This window comes from Anser anser, assembly GCF_964211835.1.
Source record: "Anser anser genome assembly, chromosome: 29".
NCBI lineage: Eukaryota > Metazoa > Chordata > Aves > Anseriformes > Anatidae > Anser > Anser anser.
The window spans coordinates 1299916-1316025 of NC_139750.1; the positions used below are offsets into that span (position 1 = coordinate 1299916).

General features: G+C 58.5%; 1 protein-coding gene across 1 annotated transcript; it reads right to left on the reverse strand.

The window, feature by feature from the left end:
- Window positions 1-189: 189 nt before the first annotated feature.
- Window positions 190-15571, reverse strand: LOC310887748 (antigen WC1.1-like; the record flags this gene model as incomplete). The annotated part of the gene is made up of 11 exons (XM_083813919.1): window positions 15241-15571; window positions 13896-14210; window positions 11795-12100; window positions 11360-11686; window positions 10964-11278; window positions 10525-10839; window positions 9969-10286; window positions 9169-9309; window positions 8403-8498; window positions 7535-7687; window positions 190-203 (listed from the first exon to the last, which is right to left on the reverse strand). The coding sequence occupies exons 1-11, from the start codon at window positions 15305-15307 to the stop codon at window positions 190-192; spliced, it is 2367 nt and encodes a 788-aa protein (XP_083670045.1). The 5' UTR covers window positions 15308-15571.
- Between the last annotated feature and the right edge of the window lie 539 nt (window positions 15572-16110).

Genomic DNA, 16110 nt, shown 5'->3' on the forward strand with positions numbered 1-16110 from the left:
CTTCAGGGCACTGTGCCGCACAGATCCCCCACCACTACTTGCCCCCAGCATCTTCATGGAGGTGGCAGCACCAACACTACTGCCAGCAGGTTGAAAGAGGTGATTGTGCCCCTCTACTCTGCCCTTTTCAGACTCCACCTGGAGTCTTGCATTGAGCTCTGGGGCCCGCAGCACAATAGACACATGGACTTAGTCGAGCAGGTCTGCAGGAGGGTCACAAAAATGGTCAGAGGGCTGAAGCATGTCTTCTATTAGAAGAAGCTGGGAGAATTGTTTTTGTTGTTGTAGTTGTTTGTTTGTTTGTTTGCTTTTGTTTTCAGGCTGGAAAAGGGAAGGCTCTGGGGAGACCTTACAGCAACCTTCCAGTACCTAAAGGGGGGCTACAGGAAAGCTGAGGTGGGACACTTTATCAGGGAATGTAGTGATAGGACAAGGGGTCATCGCTTTAAACTGAAAGAGGGTGGATTTAAATTAAATTTGGAAGATTAGGAAGATCATTAGGTTAGGAAGAAATTCTCTGAAGGAGATGAGACCTTGGAACAGGTTGCCCATTAAAGTTGGGGTTGGTGCCCCATTTCTGAAAGTGTTCAAAACCAGGTTGGATGGGGCTTTGGGCATCCTGGTTTAGTGGAACACCATGGTGGGTAGGGCGGTTGATCTTTAACGGTCCTTACCAATCCAAAATATTTCATGATTCTATGATTCTATTTCAGAGCAGCTCGTATGGAGCTGTGTTTTGAATTTAAGACCAAAACAGTGTTGATAACAGACCAGTGTTTCAGTTATTCCTGAACCATGTCTGCACAGGATCAAGGGCTTCTGTTTCTCATACTGCCCACCCCTCAAATGTGTGTTGATGGTGAGCAGGATATTGTGATGGGGCACAGCTAGGACTGGTGACCCAAAGTGATCAAATAGATGTTCCACACCATGCAGCACCCCCTGCAGCCCACCACCCCACTTCTAAATGCATGCCATGCACACCAAAAGCACCTCCTTTGAAGAGAGGCTGAGATAGTTGGGATTGCTTATCTTGAAGAAGAGAAGACTCCAGGAGGCATTATTGTGGTCTTCCAATACATAAATGGGGCCTACCCACGTGTGTAGTGAGTACACGTAGAGTAGAGTAGAGTAGAGTAGAGTAGAGTAGAGTAGAGTAGAGCAGAGCAGAGCAGAGCGGAATGGAAGGGAATGGAACGGAATGGAACAGAACAGAAGAGAACAGAACGGAATAGTTCAGTTGGAAGGGACCTTCAAAGATCATCTAGTCCAACTGCCTGACCTCTTCAGGGCTAAACAAAAGTTACAGCATCCTGAGGGCAATTTCCAAAGCCTCTTGAACACTGGCAGACCTGGGGCATCAAGCAGGCATCAAGCTAGGGAGCCTGTTCCAGTGTTTGACCACCTTCACAGTACAGATTTTTTTCCTAATGTCCTGTCTGAACCTCCCCTGGTGCAGCTATGTGCCATTCCCGCAAGTCCTGTCATCGGTTACAAGGGCGAAGAAATTGGCACCTAACCTCTTCTCTTCCCCTCCTCAGAAAATTGTTGAGAGCAATGAGGTCATTCCTCAGCCTTCTTTTCTCCAGACTAGACAACCCAAGTGTCCACAGGTTGTCCTCATAGGACATGCCCTTACATTGGTGGCATTACCCCTTTCGCTTGGTTTCAGAGCTGACAATGTCCCTGATCAGATAACCTCACTGGAAAAAACATTTGCTCCATATCCCATGCTATCATCAGTCAGTGTGACTGGCGAGGTCTGCTTCCCCCTTCTCTACCTCTCCGACCACCTCCCACTCTTCCTCCCCCATCCCCCTGCAACCCCCACCACCCAACACCCCATCTTCTTAACAGAAAAAAAGGAGAACGATGAGGAGAATCTGTGACTGTGTGAGCCTGCAGGCCAACAATTGGTGATGCAGTTGGTGTAGACAGAAAGATTTCACTTGCTGTGAAAATGTTTCTTCCCCTTGCATAACAGCAAGCGTTTGGAAGAGATGGGATGCACCTGCCTGGCAATTTCTGGGGGTCCTCTCTAACAGGACAGGAAAAGATGATTCTCATAACGAACTCTTTCTTTGAACTAGGAGGAAAGATAGCACTGGAAGTAGGTGTCTCTCTCTAGCTCACAGAAGGAAGAACAGTGATTGCATCAGTCAGTTTCAGAGTCGATTCCCCTGGAGGCCCAGGGACTTGTCAAGAGCTCCCTGTGCTGCTGAGCTGGGCCGGGCTCCTGGGCCCAAGGGGAGCTCCTGGCAAGCGGGCAGCGCTGCAGAGAGACAGCTCTGCCCAGGAGCAGCTCCTCTGCACAGCGCAGCAGGGCTGGGGGCACTGCCTGCAGGGGACAAGGGCGGCTGAGAGAAGGGAGGGAGATGTTAAAGGCAGTGTGGGGGGGGGCTGCTGAGAACTCAGTGTTGGAGAAATCTTCCCAGCCCTGAACAGGGTAAGTGTCTGGCTGCAGGGCAACGCAGCTGTTGTTCCTGGTGCCATCTCCAGATTTGCTGGCAAATCCCACAGCCTCTGGGATCTTTCAGGAGGACACTTAAGAGTTCCTAAGATAAGAGGAGAATGACAAGCTCCAGAGCGGGGATTACCTGCCTAAGCTGTCAGAGGGACAGGACATGAGGGTTCCTTCTAGAGGGGCCGGCTGCAGGCTGTGCAGCCAGGGTGCAGGCAGGGGTGCCTGGGGCTGTGGTGCAGAGCAGGGCCCTGCTGTGCCCCAGGGGCTGCGTGCCAGGGCAGGGCCTCTGCCGCCTGCCAGGCTCAGCACTCAGCCTGCCCGGGGAGCAGCCCAGGGAGATGCAGGGAGAAGCTGTGGGTGGAAAGAGCCCCCCAGCAGGGCAGGGCAGGGCAGGGCAGGGCAGGGCAGGGCAGGGCAGGGTCCTGCTGGTGTCCAGAGGCTGCTGCCTGGTGTAGGCAGCTCACAACTCCACAGCACCCACAAGAAAACTTGGGGGGTGATTCTTGAAAGAGAAGGCCAACTCCTGAGTGACCTGCAGGGAAGGCACTGTCTGAGGTCTCTGCTTTCACTTTCCTGCCCTGAAGAGCAGTCAGGGGAATGCTAATGGAGTTGTCAGGTTGTATCAGTCAATGAGGCTCTTACAGCATTACACTCACGAGGTCTGTAGGTCTGTGAGGAACCTCACAGTTTTCCTCCACGCTCTTTAACCTACATACTTCATTGTTTCACGACGTATTGTTGGATGTCCTGCTCAGCACCTAAAATACTGAGATACTCTGGCCAGTGGGCACCTGAGACCCATCCCTAGTGTTTTTTAGCATATGCTGTAGGTCGGTACTGATTCTGGCTGAGCCCACAGAGGAGCTGTCTAGTCCCTCTGAACCCTTAGCAAGTAAAACTGAGAGCCTGAGGCAGGAGCACAACTTCCTCAAAGGGAAGTAGCAGTTTGTCTTGCTGAGGAGATTTTGATAAAACAAAATATATAGGTTTGGGTTTTGCTCAGAGAAATCTCTCTAACTTGTCTTTGTCTTTTACACCATTGAAAGCCAACCATGCTCTGAGGCAGCAAATGTCCAACAGCAGCTTCCCCACAGAGTTCCTCCTCCTGTCATTCGCAGACACCCGCGAGCTGCAGCTCCTGCACTTCGGGCTGGAGGTGACAGCAGCAGAGACACAGACAGAGTTTGTGTTTTCCTTGTCCATATGAGATGCTTATGGAGTGGATGTGGTTAGATGAACCTGAGTGAGCCCAATTCAATAAGCCATTCCCGAGGATTGCCATCAATTCTTTCAGGACAGACGGTTTCTTAAGGTCATTTATTTTTGAGGGTACAGTCCCCCGTGGAACTACTTGAATTATTTTTTCAGCCTTTAAAATAATTTTCTGCAAAGGTCTCAACATTTCTCTAAAATGCACATTCAGTGCATGATTCACTTTTCCACACAGAGCTGGCCATTCCCTTCAGGATGCCCTGGAGTTGCTAAAGGCTACATGAAGAAACGTGAGTCTGGACTTCAGAAGGGAGGCCTTCTGAAGCATGAGCTGGTTGGCAGGCAGAGTACCTGAGGGATTGTGCAGGGCATCCCCTGCACCCACTGCTCCTGGGTGGGCTGGGAAGAGGCCTCCTGAGCACAACAGCTCCTTGTAGCCCTCTGGATGCTGGCTGTGAGGTCACTTCTGTCCCAGCACCTGGCTGGCCAACAGCAGGGAGGCAGAGCCTCTGAGGTCATAAAGGCCATCAGAAAGCTGCCCCCAAGAGGGTGACACATTATGGGAGGCCAGAGGAAAGATGGGTGTATAACAGTGGGAGATCTGGGAGAGAGAAGAGGGTCTTGGCTAACAGTAAAGAAAGATTTGGAAGAGGTAAGAGGGATTCAGGTAAGGCTGCTGCTTCTTCAACGCTCACTGGGAAAAACTTCATGTTATGTCCTGGCAATATTTCTAACTAGTAACCCGAAAATCTAGTGCTACCCTTAATGCTCTCCCTCACCCTGAAAGGCATCCATTGCTCTAATCCCCAACCTCATTTCCTAACTTGAAGTCACACCCCAAACACATTACTTGTTACCATTAGTCACAGAGTCATAGAATCATAAAAACACAGGGTTGGAAAGAACCTACAAGATCATCTAGTCCAACCATCCTCCTATCACCAATACTACCCCCTAAGATACTAAATCTGATCTCGTAGCACCTCGTGCACGCGCTTCTTGAACACCTCCAGGGATGGTGTCTCCACCACCTCCCTGGGCAGGCAGTTCCAGTGCCTGACCACTCTTTGAGAGAAAAAGTTTTTCCTGATATCTAATCTAAACCTCCCAAGGTGCAACTTGTAGCCATTTCCTCGAGTCCTATCATTAGTTATCTGAGAGAAGAGGCCGACCCCCTCCTCATCACAACCCCCCTTCAGAAAGTTGTAGAGTGCAATGAGGTCTCCCCTGAGCCTCCTCTTCTCCAGACTAAACAATCCCAGTTCCCTCAGCCGCTCCTCACGGGACTTGTGCTCCAGACCTCTCACCAGTTTTGTTGACCTTCCCTGGACACGCTCCAGGGCCTCAATGTCCTTCTCGTAGTGAGGGGCCCAAAACTGAACACAGTACTCCAGGTGTGGCCTCACCACAGCTGAGTATAGGGGGATGATCACCTCCCTGCTCCTGCTGGCTACACTATTTCTAATACAGGCCAGGATACCATTGGCCTTCTTGGCCACCTGAGCACACTGCCAGCTCATGTTCAGCCGAGCATCGATCAACACTCCCAGGTACCTTTTCTCTTCACAGTCTTCAGCCACTCTGTCCCAAGCCTATAGCGTTGCATGGGGTTGTTGTGGCCAAAGTGCAGGACCCGGTGCTTGGCCTTGTTAAACCTCACCCCTTTAGCCTCATCCAAGCAGTTCAGACTATCCTAATCCCTCTGAAGGGCCACCTTACCCTCCGGCATATCAACGCTACCTTCCAACTTGGTGTCGTCTGCAAACTTACTGAGGGTACACTCAATCCCCTCATCTAGGTAATCAATAAAGATATTAAACAAGATAGGCCCCAGTACCAACCCCTGGGGGATGCCACTTGTAACGGGACGCCAGCTGGACTTAACTCCATTCATCAAAACCCTCTGGGCACAGCCCTCCAGCCAGTTCTTTACCCAGAGAAGAATATACCTGTCCAGGCCATGGGCAGCCAGTTTCCCCAGGAGAATACTGTGAGAAACCATGTCAAAGGCTTTGCTGAAGTCTAAGTAGACTACATCAACAGCCCTTCCCTCATCTACCAGTCTGGTCACACGATCATATAACAGACCCCCACCAGGATGTCACCCCTACAGGCCTTTCCCCTCATTCTATCCATTGACACTCAACTTTACCATTCCCAACCCCAAGCTCTTCAACATCAAAACACTCTTTAATATAAAAAGCCACACTATCACCCTTCCTTCCTTGTCAATCCCTTCTGAAGAGGTTGTAGACCTCTACCACAGTACTCCAGTCATGGGAGTGATCCCACCATGCTTCATTACAGCAACTAGGTCAGAGTTAGCCTGTCTCACAGTCGCTTCCAGCTCCTCCTGTTTGTTGCCCATGCTGCATTCATTGGTGTAGATGCACTTCAGATGAGACATCTGCCTCACCCCCAGCTTCAGCATTGTTCCCCCAGGCACTTCTCTGGTGATCCCTGTTTTATCCCCTTCCCCCGTCATAGCTAAAGCTCTCTGGAGCTTTTCTGGAATCTCTATGGTTCTACTTAGAGAAGCTCGTGTGCAGATGAGTTTTGCATTTGAGACCAAAAGAGTGTTGTTAACAGACCAATGTTTCACTTACTGTTGAACCATATCAATGGGTTCTCCATCTCTCATGCTGCCCCCCACGACATGTAGATTGGGGCTATGCAGGACAATGCAATGGGACACAGCCAGGACAGTGGACCCAAAGGGATTAAATAGATACTGCAATAGGTGTTCCAGCCCACCATCCTACTACCAAAAGCACCTCTCAGCCTGGAGCAGAAGAGCCTGCTGGGGAAGAGCTGAAGGGCTGTGGGGACCCACCAGCAGGAACTTGGAGGGCAGTTTCGGTGCCGTCCTGCCCAAGGGTCCAACATTTCTCCCCGTTAAGCTCCTGTAAGAGTGGTATCTCTGCCCGTGGGTGCTGGGCAGACATCCTTGGGCTCCATGGGGGCCCAAGAAGCAGAGGGTGGGCACTGCCAGTGAGTGCCTCATGGGGCTTCACAGAGATCCACTTTGTCTGGAAGCTGCCTGTGGCTGGCAGGACGGAAATGTCTCTGTCAGTAGGAATAGTGTCCAGGGACCAGGGGCTCTGGCAGCCCCACAGCCAGACACTGATCCTGCTGTCCCTAAGACGTGACCCTCCCCAACCGCTGTGTTTCTGAGCTCTGCTCCCCTTGATCAGCCTCACGGAGACACCCTGACACATCGGCAGGGAAGCACTGGATCTAGGGGAAAGCCCCCAGAGGGTTTTAGTATGAGGAAATACCAACACACAGCATAAAAACAGGGGAATACCAAGAGGGGAAATACCCATGTGTGTCTGCTGCCTGCTGGAAAAGGGAGACCATTCCCTGGCGCTCACAGCTCTCCCAGTGGCACTGAGCTCTCCTCCCTCCTGGCTGCACCCAGCTGCTCGGCAGGGCTGGGCTCTGCTGGCCTGGGGCTCTGGGACCCTTGTGCATGGGGCTCCGGTGTCACATCCTGGGTGTCCTCGTGGGGACATGCCAGAGACACCTCTTCAGCATCGTCATAGCCCATGGTCCCCAGGAGAGGGTACGAGATATCTCCCTCAGCTCCAGGGTCCCCAGTACTTCTCAGGGAGCGCAGGCTTCCCCCTGTAAGCATCAAGGCAGGCTGTTGTGGTTGGTCCTGTGGGGAGCCCTTTGGGGCTGTACATCACCTTCCTCCTACTCGCCAGCCCTGAGACATTCGGCCCATTCTCCCAGCCCCCAGGAAATCTCCCAGGACAGGTTCCCCGTGCCGGGAGATCAGGCTCTCGATACAACATGGACTTGCCTGGTGTTGGGGTTGGCACCAAAAGCAGCAGCGCTGCATTGCCCTCTCACCTGTGGCTGCATCCCTGGGCCCCTCTCCCTCCTCTGGAGTCCCGGGCACAGCCCAGTCCCCCTGCCCAGGGACAGGATCCTCCCCAGGGTCAGAAACCTCCCCGGCATCATCATAGCCATCTGCTGGGTCACCTCCGGGCAGGACAGGGACATCTGAAAGGAGAGGGCAGGTGGTGGCAGTGAGAAGAGACGTCCTGCAGAGCAGAGGATGGGAGAGTGTGCAGGGACACAAGGCTGACACGCTGCTGGTGTCAGGCCACAACAGAGCCTTCATCCTTCCAGCTCTGATGATGACACTCAGTGGCACTGCTGTCTGTCTGTCTGCAGGGAGGAGAGATGGAGCCCTTCCCTCCCCTCCCTCTCCAATCCCTGGGGCTGGCCCCAGACCATCCTCCTCCTCGCTGTGCCTGGGGTAGGGCTGCAGCTGGATCAGGGACCCCTCTGAAAAGGAGCCTGCAGACAGCTGCAGCGGGTGCTGTGGGGTGAGCCCTGCTGCCCTGATTGGTGCTCAGCACTGCTGGGGATGCGCACCCACAGAGCTGGGGCTGCTTGGGGAGGAGATCCCCAGCTCCTCTGGGACCAGCCCCTTCTCAGAGGGGCTCCCAGAGCTGCCCTGGGACAGCCCCTTCTCTCATCCCTTGGATGTCCCCAGGGTGCAGGGCCAGGCAGAGAGGGGCTGTCCCCTCTGGGATGGGCAGAGCTGGTGGGGAGGAAGCTCCTGTGTGGGGACCAGCACCTGGATGCTCTCCCACAGAAATGAAAGCCCCGGCATTTCAGGGACCATGGGCAGGAGCTGCAGGGCACAGCCCTGGTCTGGGGCAGGGAGAAAGGGCCCTGCAGATGTGCCCCCACAGGGACATGCACCCACCTGAGAGACTGAACCTCGGCTGCTTCTCCCATGCCAGGCTGTAAGCGATCTCCTCGTACACGGCCTCAGGGAAGGGCTCCCCAGCTCTCCCGGAGCCTGGGGACAGAGGCAGGGCTGGTGTGGGGATGGGCAGAGAGGGACAGGAACCCACTGGCCTCCCCCAGTCCCATTCCCTGGGCCAGCACAGGGCTGCAGGGCTGTCCCCACAGCACCACTGTGTTGTGTTGGCACTGTGGCCACAACCCCAGGGAAGGCAGCATCCCCATGGAAATGGTCTGGGGCAGCGTCAGCCTCACACCATCCCTTTGGAGACAGCCCTTGTGCCCCTTTGGTCTCTGGGTCACGTCCCAGTGCAGACCCTGCACCACCTCCCACATTTCCCCTCCCCATGGAGCTGCTCCATCTGTGCCCCACGCATCAGTAGCACAGCCCGTGCCCTGTTGGGGGGCGGCTGGAACCACAGTGATGGAGCCTGCTGCCCCACGCTCCTCCTGCCAGTGCTGCCCAGAGCACTGCCAGCAGTGCATCCTCCCCGTCTCCCTCAGCCCACCTCTCCCATTTCTCTCCTTCACCCAGGACTCATGTACTCGGGGTCTGGGCTCTCTCCACCCCTTGCTGCTGGTGCCCCATGGTCTATCAATCCGTGGGGCAGCAGATGGGGGAGGGGGCAGCACACAGCTCTGCCTGTGCCCCTCACCAACACCCCCAGCACACCCAGCCCTTCCAGGAGGTATCCCCCCCCCAGGACCACTGGGGGAGGACCCACCTCTGCGCTGAGCCCTGGCGCTTCGCACCTGCCCAGCCAGGAGGGCCAGGAGCAGGCAGAGGAGGGCCCCCAGGATGATGCAGATGATGACAGGCACCGAGAGTCTCTCACTGGTGGTGGTCAGAGGGCCCCGGGGGGGAACTGCATGGGCAGGAACATGGCAGGGACAGCATCAGGCATGGGAGAGGTTGGGGGCAGGACACGCCACTCCTGACCACACAAGGCAGCAGGGGCTGGGGGGAGCGGGCTGGGTGATGGGGCAGCTCCCACCCTGCTGGGTACATCAAAGACTTCCCCCAGATCCCTCGATTTCCTGAGAGTCTCAGAGCCCAGCAGGGAGCCCCTTCCCCTGGCTGTGGGTCACAGCCTGGCCATTGGCAGCCCCAGCCCCAGGGGAAGAACAACTTACCTGCTTGTGGGGGGGGTGTTGCTGTCCTGGGTGCAGCTGCAGGGCAGGAGAAGGAGAGCCAGGCTGAGAGGCTGGGGCTGCGGTACCAGGCAGCCTCCCTGGCAGACGGCCCCAACATGTGCCACCTGAATTGTCCCTCCTGCGTGGCTGGGCAGGGTGGCAGGAACAGGGCCCAGCACCACTGCTCTGGGCCGCTCACAGGACAGTGCAGGCAGCCCAGGGGATGTGCTGAGACGTCCAGCCCCACAGGGGCTTCTCCCCACCCACCAGCAGCCTCCAACTCTGCAGGGACACCCTTGATCTGGCCAGCAATGGGCCATGCTAGGATCCAGCAGGGCAGATGCCCAAGCCAGCTCCTTGCCAAGCCCCCAGCGATGTCTCCCAGACCTACTGCTCACCTGAGCAATGCACAGCTGCATCTGCCTTATGCTGGCAGGCACTGCTGTCCCTTGGCTGGGCCCAGCAGTCCTCTGCAGAGACAGCTCCGTCCCCCTGCACTCCATCAGCCAGATGGGGCCCGTCCCCTCTCCAGCAGCAGCCTGGCCCAGGGCATAGACCGCGGGGCCACAGCCCAGCTGCCTGCATGCCACCTCGGCGTCCCGCATGTCCCAGGCGTTGTCACACAGCGTCCCCCAGGCGCCGCGGTGCCAGACCTCCACTCTGCCCGAGCAGCCGTCCTCGCCTCCCACGGTGCGGATCTTCTCCCTGTCTGGGGAGGCAGCGACCTCCCATTGCACCGGGACAGCTGGGACAGCCCTGCCAGGTGATGGGGGCACGTGCAGGGGCAGCTCCCTACCTGTGCACGTCGTGGAGTTGGGGCATGCAGCCACCTGTGGCCTTTCTGTCCATGTCCCAAAGGAAAGAGAAATTGGGCTGAAGGGACTGCTCTGGGGGTCGTGCAGGGGAGAGCAGGGATGACCTTTGCTTGCATGTCCCCATGCAGTTACCATTGCAGGTGATGTGGGCCTCGTCTCGGAGGTCATCACACGACTGCGGATGCCAGGGAGTAGAGGGACACTGCCAGAAGGAGCTGTTGCTCTTCCCACACTCCACATGATCCAGCCACGCGGTGCCAGACAGCTTGGCATCATTAGAAATTGTTTCCAGGGAGCCTTCATTCCCACAGCCCAGCTCCTTGCACACCAGTGACGCTGTCTTCGTATTCATCGAGTTGGAGCAAATGCTGCCCCACGTCCCGTTGTAGAAAACCTGCAGGCGCCCGGAGCAGCCGTCGCTGTTCTCCAGCCTCAGGGCCATGAACTCTGGAAGGAGGAAAGGCCCAAGCGATGTCCTTGCACATCAGCCACTGATGGCCTTGGCCCTAACTGGCTCTGCCCTCACCACAGCCTCACCGGCCCTGCTCCCAGCCCCACTCCCAGCACAGACCTGAGCAGACAACTCCCACGTCCTCCTTGTGCCCACAGTCGTGCTGCCCCCAGGCCTCAGCAGGGCAGTCCCAGAGAGCAGCTTCGGCCCCGGAGCAGTTGACACCGTCCAGCCAGATCTGCCCGGAGCCCTCCCCGAACCGAGCGGAGCCGGCTGCCTCCACGGCCCCTCCGCAGCCCAGCTGGCGGCAGACGACGGCGGCGTCGGCCAGGTCCCAGGCGTCGTCGCAGACGGTGCCCCAGCACCCCTGGTAGTAGATCTCCACTCTCCCGGCACAGCGCCCGGCCCCATCCGCCAGCCGGACCCGCCGGCTCCCTGCAACGGGGAGAAGCCCCGGCCATCAGGGGCTGGTTGCCCACCGGACCCCACACCTCGGGGATGTGCAGCACCACTCACCCCGGCACACGGCCCCCACGTCCTCCATGATTCCTGCTGAGGGTGGGCTCTCAGGCAGGGAGGTGTTGCAGAGGCTCAGGTCAGCCTCGTGCCCTGTGCACCGCACCCCGTGCAGCCCCACGGGGCCCAGCCCTCGCTCGGCCCTCACAGGGGTGTAGGCTGCCTCTGCCTCTCCGCACTGCAGCTGCCGGCACACCACGCTGGCCTCCTGCATGTCCCACTGCTCATCCAGGACTCTGCCCCACGTCCCGTGCTGGAAGACCTCCACGCGCCCGTCGCACCGGCTCCCTCCGCCCACCAGCCGCAGGGACATGGGGCGAGCCGGGCCTGGTGAGAGCAGAAATTCAGCCAGGCGCTGCCATGGGGTCCCCAGCTCTGGGTGGCCGTGTCACACACGAGGGGCAAATGGACTTTGCAGCACTGCCCAGCACTCACCTGAGCAAATGACAGCAGCAGCGTTCTCGTGGGAGCACTGTGAGGCCCCCAGGGCAGTCACCGGGCACTGCCCCAGGTGGGCTTCAGTCCCGTCACAGTGGAACGAGTCTCTCCAGACGGGGCCGGTTCCTCTCCCAAAATGCCCTCCTCCAGGAATGGACTCAGCAAAGCCACAGCCGAGGTGCCGACAGAGAATGTGGGCGTCCAAGAGGTCCCAGCGGGAGGCACAGAGGGTCCCCCACGTCCCCAGCACCTCGACCTCCACCCTGCCCGCACACGCTGTGCTGCCGTTCACCAGCCTGAAACCTGTGTACTCAAGGACAAGGGAGGGTGAGAGAGGCCACATTTGTGCTTTTGCTCCCACAGGAGCTGCAGGAGAGGCCAAGGGGCAACGTGCCTTTCTCCTCCTGCAGCACTCTTTCAGGGCTGCAGACCACCACCTCACCCCACCTGTCCCCCTCCCAGCATAGCCCAGTGCCCACCCTGCTCTCCTGCCCCCACCACAGACCCCGTGGGCACCATCCCACCCCATGTCCTTATGTGTGCAGGTGACATGAGTGCCATTGCCGTGGGTGCAGGGCTGGTCCCTGGGGGCCCCCGTGGGGCAGAAGGAGAGGACGGATTCATTCCCCACACACTGCAGCTCTCTGTCCCAGACAGGACCAGCCCCTTCTCCCACGTGAGTTGCCCCATGCACAGACAGGGCTGTGCCACACTGCAGCTCCCTGCAGACCACCTCAGCAGCTTTGGCACCAAAGTGGGAGTCACAGACAGCTTTCCACTGGTCCCTGTCGTAGACCTCCACACTTCCTGAGCAGGGGCTGTCCCCTCCGACCAGCCGGACAAATCCTGGAGCAACCAAGGAGACCTGTGAGTTCCCAGAGCCCTCTGGCACTTCCGTGCCCACCTCCCACCTCATCCCTAAGGTGGCCACATGCAGAGCCCCACGGCCAGCCCAGCAGCTCTCAGTGGGTGTTGATGGCACAAACAGGTCAGGCCGCCCTTCTGCTCCTCAGAAACCAGCCCAGCACCCATGGGCTGCCCTCTCTCCCAACCCCTAAGCTGCAGGCATCGCTCAGGGAAACTGCTGCTGCCTGGAGCCCCTGGGCTGCCCAGCCCCAGACCCAGCACTGCAGCACCCGCAGCACGTGGGCCCAGGGAAATAGGCCCAGACACTGGGGGCTGCTGCAGCCTGCTCTGCCCCACCGGGCTCAGGCCAGGCTGAGGAAGCCCTTGGAGCTGCCAGAAAAGCCCCCTGTTCCCAGGGGCTGCTGGGGCTCTTGGGGAGCTGCTGTTAGATGGGGCACATCTGGGGAGCAGGTAAAGGGGGGTCCTCAGGGAGGGACGGAGTGTGGTGGTGGGCATGCACGTGTCCAGCCACCAGCCAGACATGGGGCGAAAGAGCAGGCAGAGAGCAGCCCTGGGCTGACACGAGCTCCCGGTGCGAGGGCAGGCACCGAGGAGAGCCAGGAGGTGCTGGCACAGCCCCTGGGGCACAGGACAGGCAGGAGACACTGGGCAGTGGGTCAGCACAGCCTGGAGGGGCCATGTCTCCAGGGACTGGCTCTCGTAGGGTGACCCTGGGACAGGAACAAGGTGCCACTTGCCACACTGCTCCTCTGCCCAAGCCCAGTGCTCCTGCCCTCTGAGCAGCCCCCCTGCTTTGGCCGAGGTTCTCTTGTCTGCTGGGGGTACAACCCAAAAGGCCTGGGCCGTTGAACGCCCTTCCCTGAGGCTGCTGGTGGCTGGGGGAGTTGCTCTAGATTCCCCTGGCATAGGGACCAGCCTGCCAGACAGGGCCTGGGTGAATGGGAGGAGAAAGATGGGAACCAGCCAGCACAATGGGGAAGGGTGGGGGCTTTCCTCTCCCAGCCCCGGGCACCTCCCCAGGGTTGCCTGCTCCAGCTTCAGGGCCAGGCTGGGTGCGCTCCCACTGGGCATTCCCCAGGGACAAGGGACACCAGCAGTGACAGACCCAGCTCAGAGTGCAACTTGACACCCAGAGCCATGTTCTGGTGTCCACTTGTTGCTTCCTGAGGTCACAGCCAGGTCCCTTAGAAGTGTCCTCATCCCAGAGGAAGGGAACAAGTTCAGTCCTTACCTGAGCATGTCACTCCAGCGTCCTCCCTGTGATCGCAGTATGTTTGACCCCATCCGCTGTGTGTGCAGTCAGACAGCACAGACTCGGTGCCATGACATTTAACATCATCCATCCAAATGGGGCCAGATCCTTGCCCAAAGTGTGCTTTCTGAAGAGCTTCAAGAGCAACCCCACAGCCCAGCTGCCTACAAACCACTGCAGCATCGTCCTTGTCCCAGGAGTCATCACACACAGTCCCCCACTGGCCCTGGTGTTTCACCTCCACTCTCCCAGCACAGCGCCTGCCGCCATCCGCCAGCCTCACCTCCGCAGCCCCTTCAAACAACAACACAGGAAGGGTCAGGAGAGCTTCGAGCCCCACACTGAGGGTCTGAGATTGTCCCTGGGACAGGCACAGTCACAGACCCCAGGGTGGGAGCCCTGTCCTGCATGGCCTGTTCCTGGGGTGGTGCGGGGGTCTTTCCTCTCCCCATGGGCTGAACTGGGCTGGGGGTGCCCAGCTTCAGCCCTCTTGCACCATTCACTGCCACACAGCCCTCCACACCTCCTCCCACACCAGTGGCTCCCTGACCCCTGCCCATGCCCACCTGCATACTACCCCCAGCCCTGCACAGGGCTCCCACTCCTCCCCAGCCCAGCATCCCCTGAACAGCCCCATGTTCCTTATCCCATACCTCTCCCTGTCCCACCTGGCTCAGGCACCTCCCAAATTCACCAAAAACCCTGGGGCTTTCTGTCTGTCCAGGGGACACCAAGTCAATCACAAGGTTCCCCCCCACCTGCGTCCCCTCCTCATCCCTGCTGTCAGCCCAGCCTCTAAGCTTGGCCGGAGACCCCAGGAAGGACACCTCTCTGTCACCTCTGGTGCAGAAGCCACAGTGCCCTTCTGTCTGGTGGGCACAACCTGCCCTCCTGGGATCACTGTTTACCCAAATCCCAGGGGCAGGGAGCAGCACACAACCCCTCCAGGACACCCCAGACAGGCTATGCCCAGGAGATGGCTGAGGACTGCTGTCACTGTCTGGGCCTTCTCCATCTCCGGAGGGACAGTGCTGGGGAACAAGGGGTCCCAAAAGGGTACACAAGGACACAGTGTCTGGAAATGGAGCCAGGCATGGGCTGCCATAATCATGGGAGCTGTGGAAATGGATTACCCTCTCCCACCCAGACAGGCACAGATTAAAGCACAGGGCTGAGGGACTGAGAACCTTCTGCCTCTCATTTTAGTGGTGCCTGGAAAGCAACCCCACTCCCAGGGGGATCCTGATGACCCCGCTGCTGCTGAGGGGTTCCCAATGACTCCGCTGCTGCCCGCTGTCCCCAGGCTGTGGAACAAAGCACTTACCTCTGCAAGGCTGCACCCAGAGGAGCAGCCACAGCACCCAAGGGGACAGGAGTCCCTCTGTCCCCATCCTGAGGCTCCTGCCCTCACAGCACGGTCCTGCTGCTGGAGCTCCTCTGACCAACAAGGCAATGGGGGTGATGAGGGAGCAATATATCTGTGCAGATGCTGTCCCAGCTGCAGGAGGAGCCAATCGAAGCAGCAGGCACCTTTTTAGACGTTATCGGCACTTATCTCCCCTCCGACGCAGCCCAGCTCTCCAATGAACTTCTCCAGCGCTCTTCATGACCATATATGAGGGACGGCTCCGCTGCGGGTCTCACGTCACTGCGGTGGGAGATCGTCGTGGGGTAGGGCTGGGTGTGGGGGCAGATGGGTCTGACACCCCTTGCAGCCCGCTGTGGGGACCGGGAGCACGGAGCATCTCCTGAGCTGTAGCGTCCAAGAGCCCAAGGTGCGATTGTCCGGCCGTCCCTGCGCCATGGGATCCACGGGGCTGGGCCTGCAGCGGGGCTGTGTCAGGCTGGGAAGGGCCCAGCCCCTGCCCCTGCTACAGCCCCCGCTGTGCTGGCAGCAGCAGCTGGGAAAGGCCCTTGGGCAGGGCCCGAGCCCCATGCCGGGAGCGCTGGCTGGCCCGTCCCTCCCCAGGGAGCCTCCTGTGGGGTCCTGGCAGCAGCCAGAGCTGGTCCAGGGCCTGCCCTGGCAGCAGAGCTGCAGCCCAGAGCCTCAGGCGTCTCCCTGGCTCTCAGCGTGTCACCCAGGGGCCATTATTCCCCGCGGCGGGTCGGGAGCTGGAGCCTGCCTGCCACTGCAGGTGCACAAACCGCAGCCCACGTGACATGGCGCCCGGGCAGGAAGGCGGTGGTTTCCTCC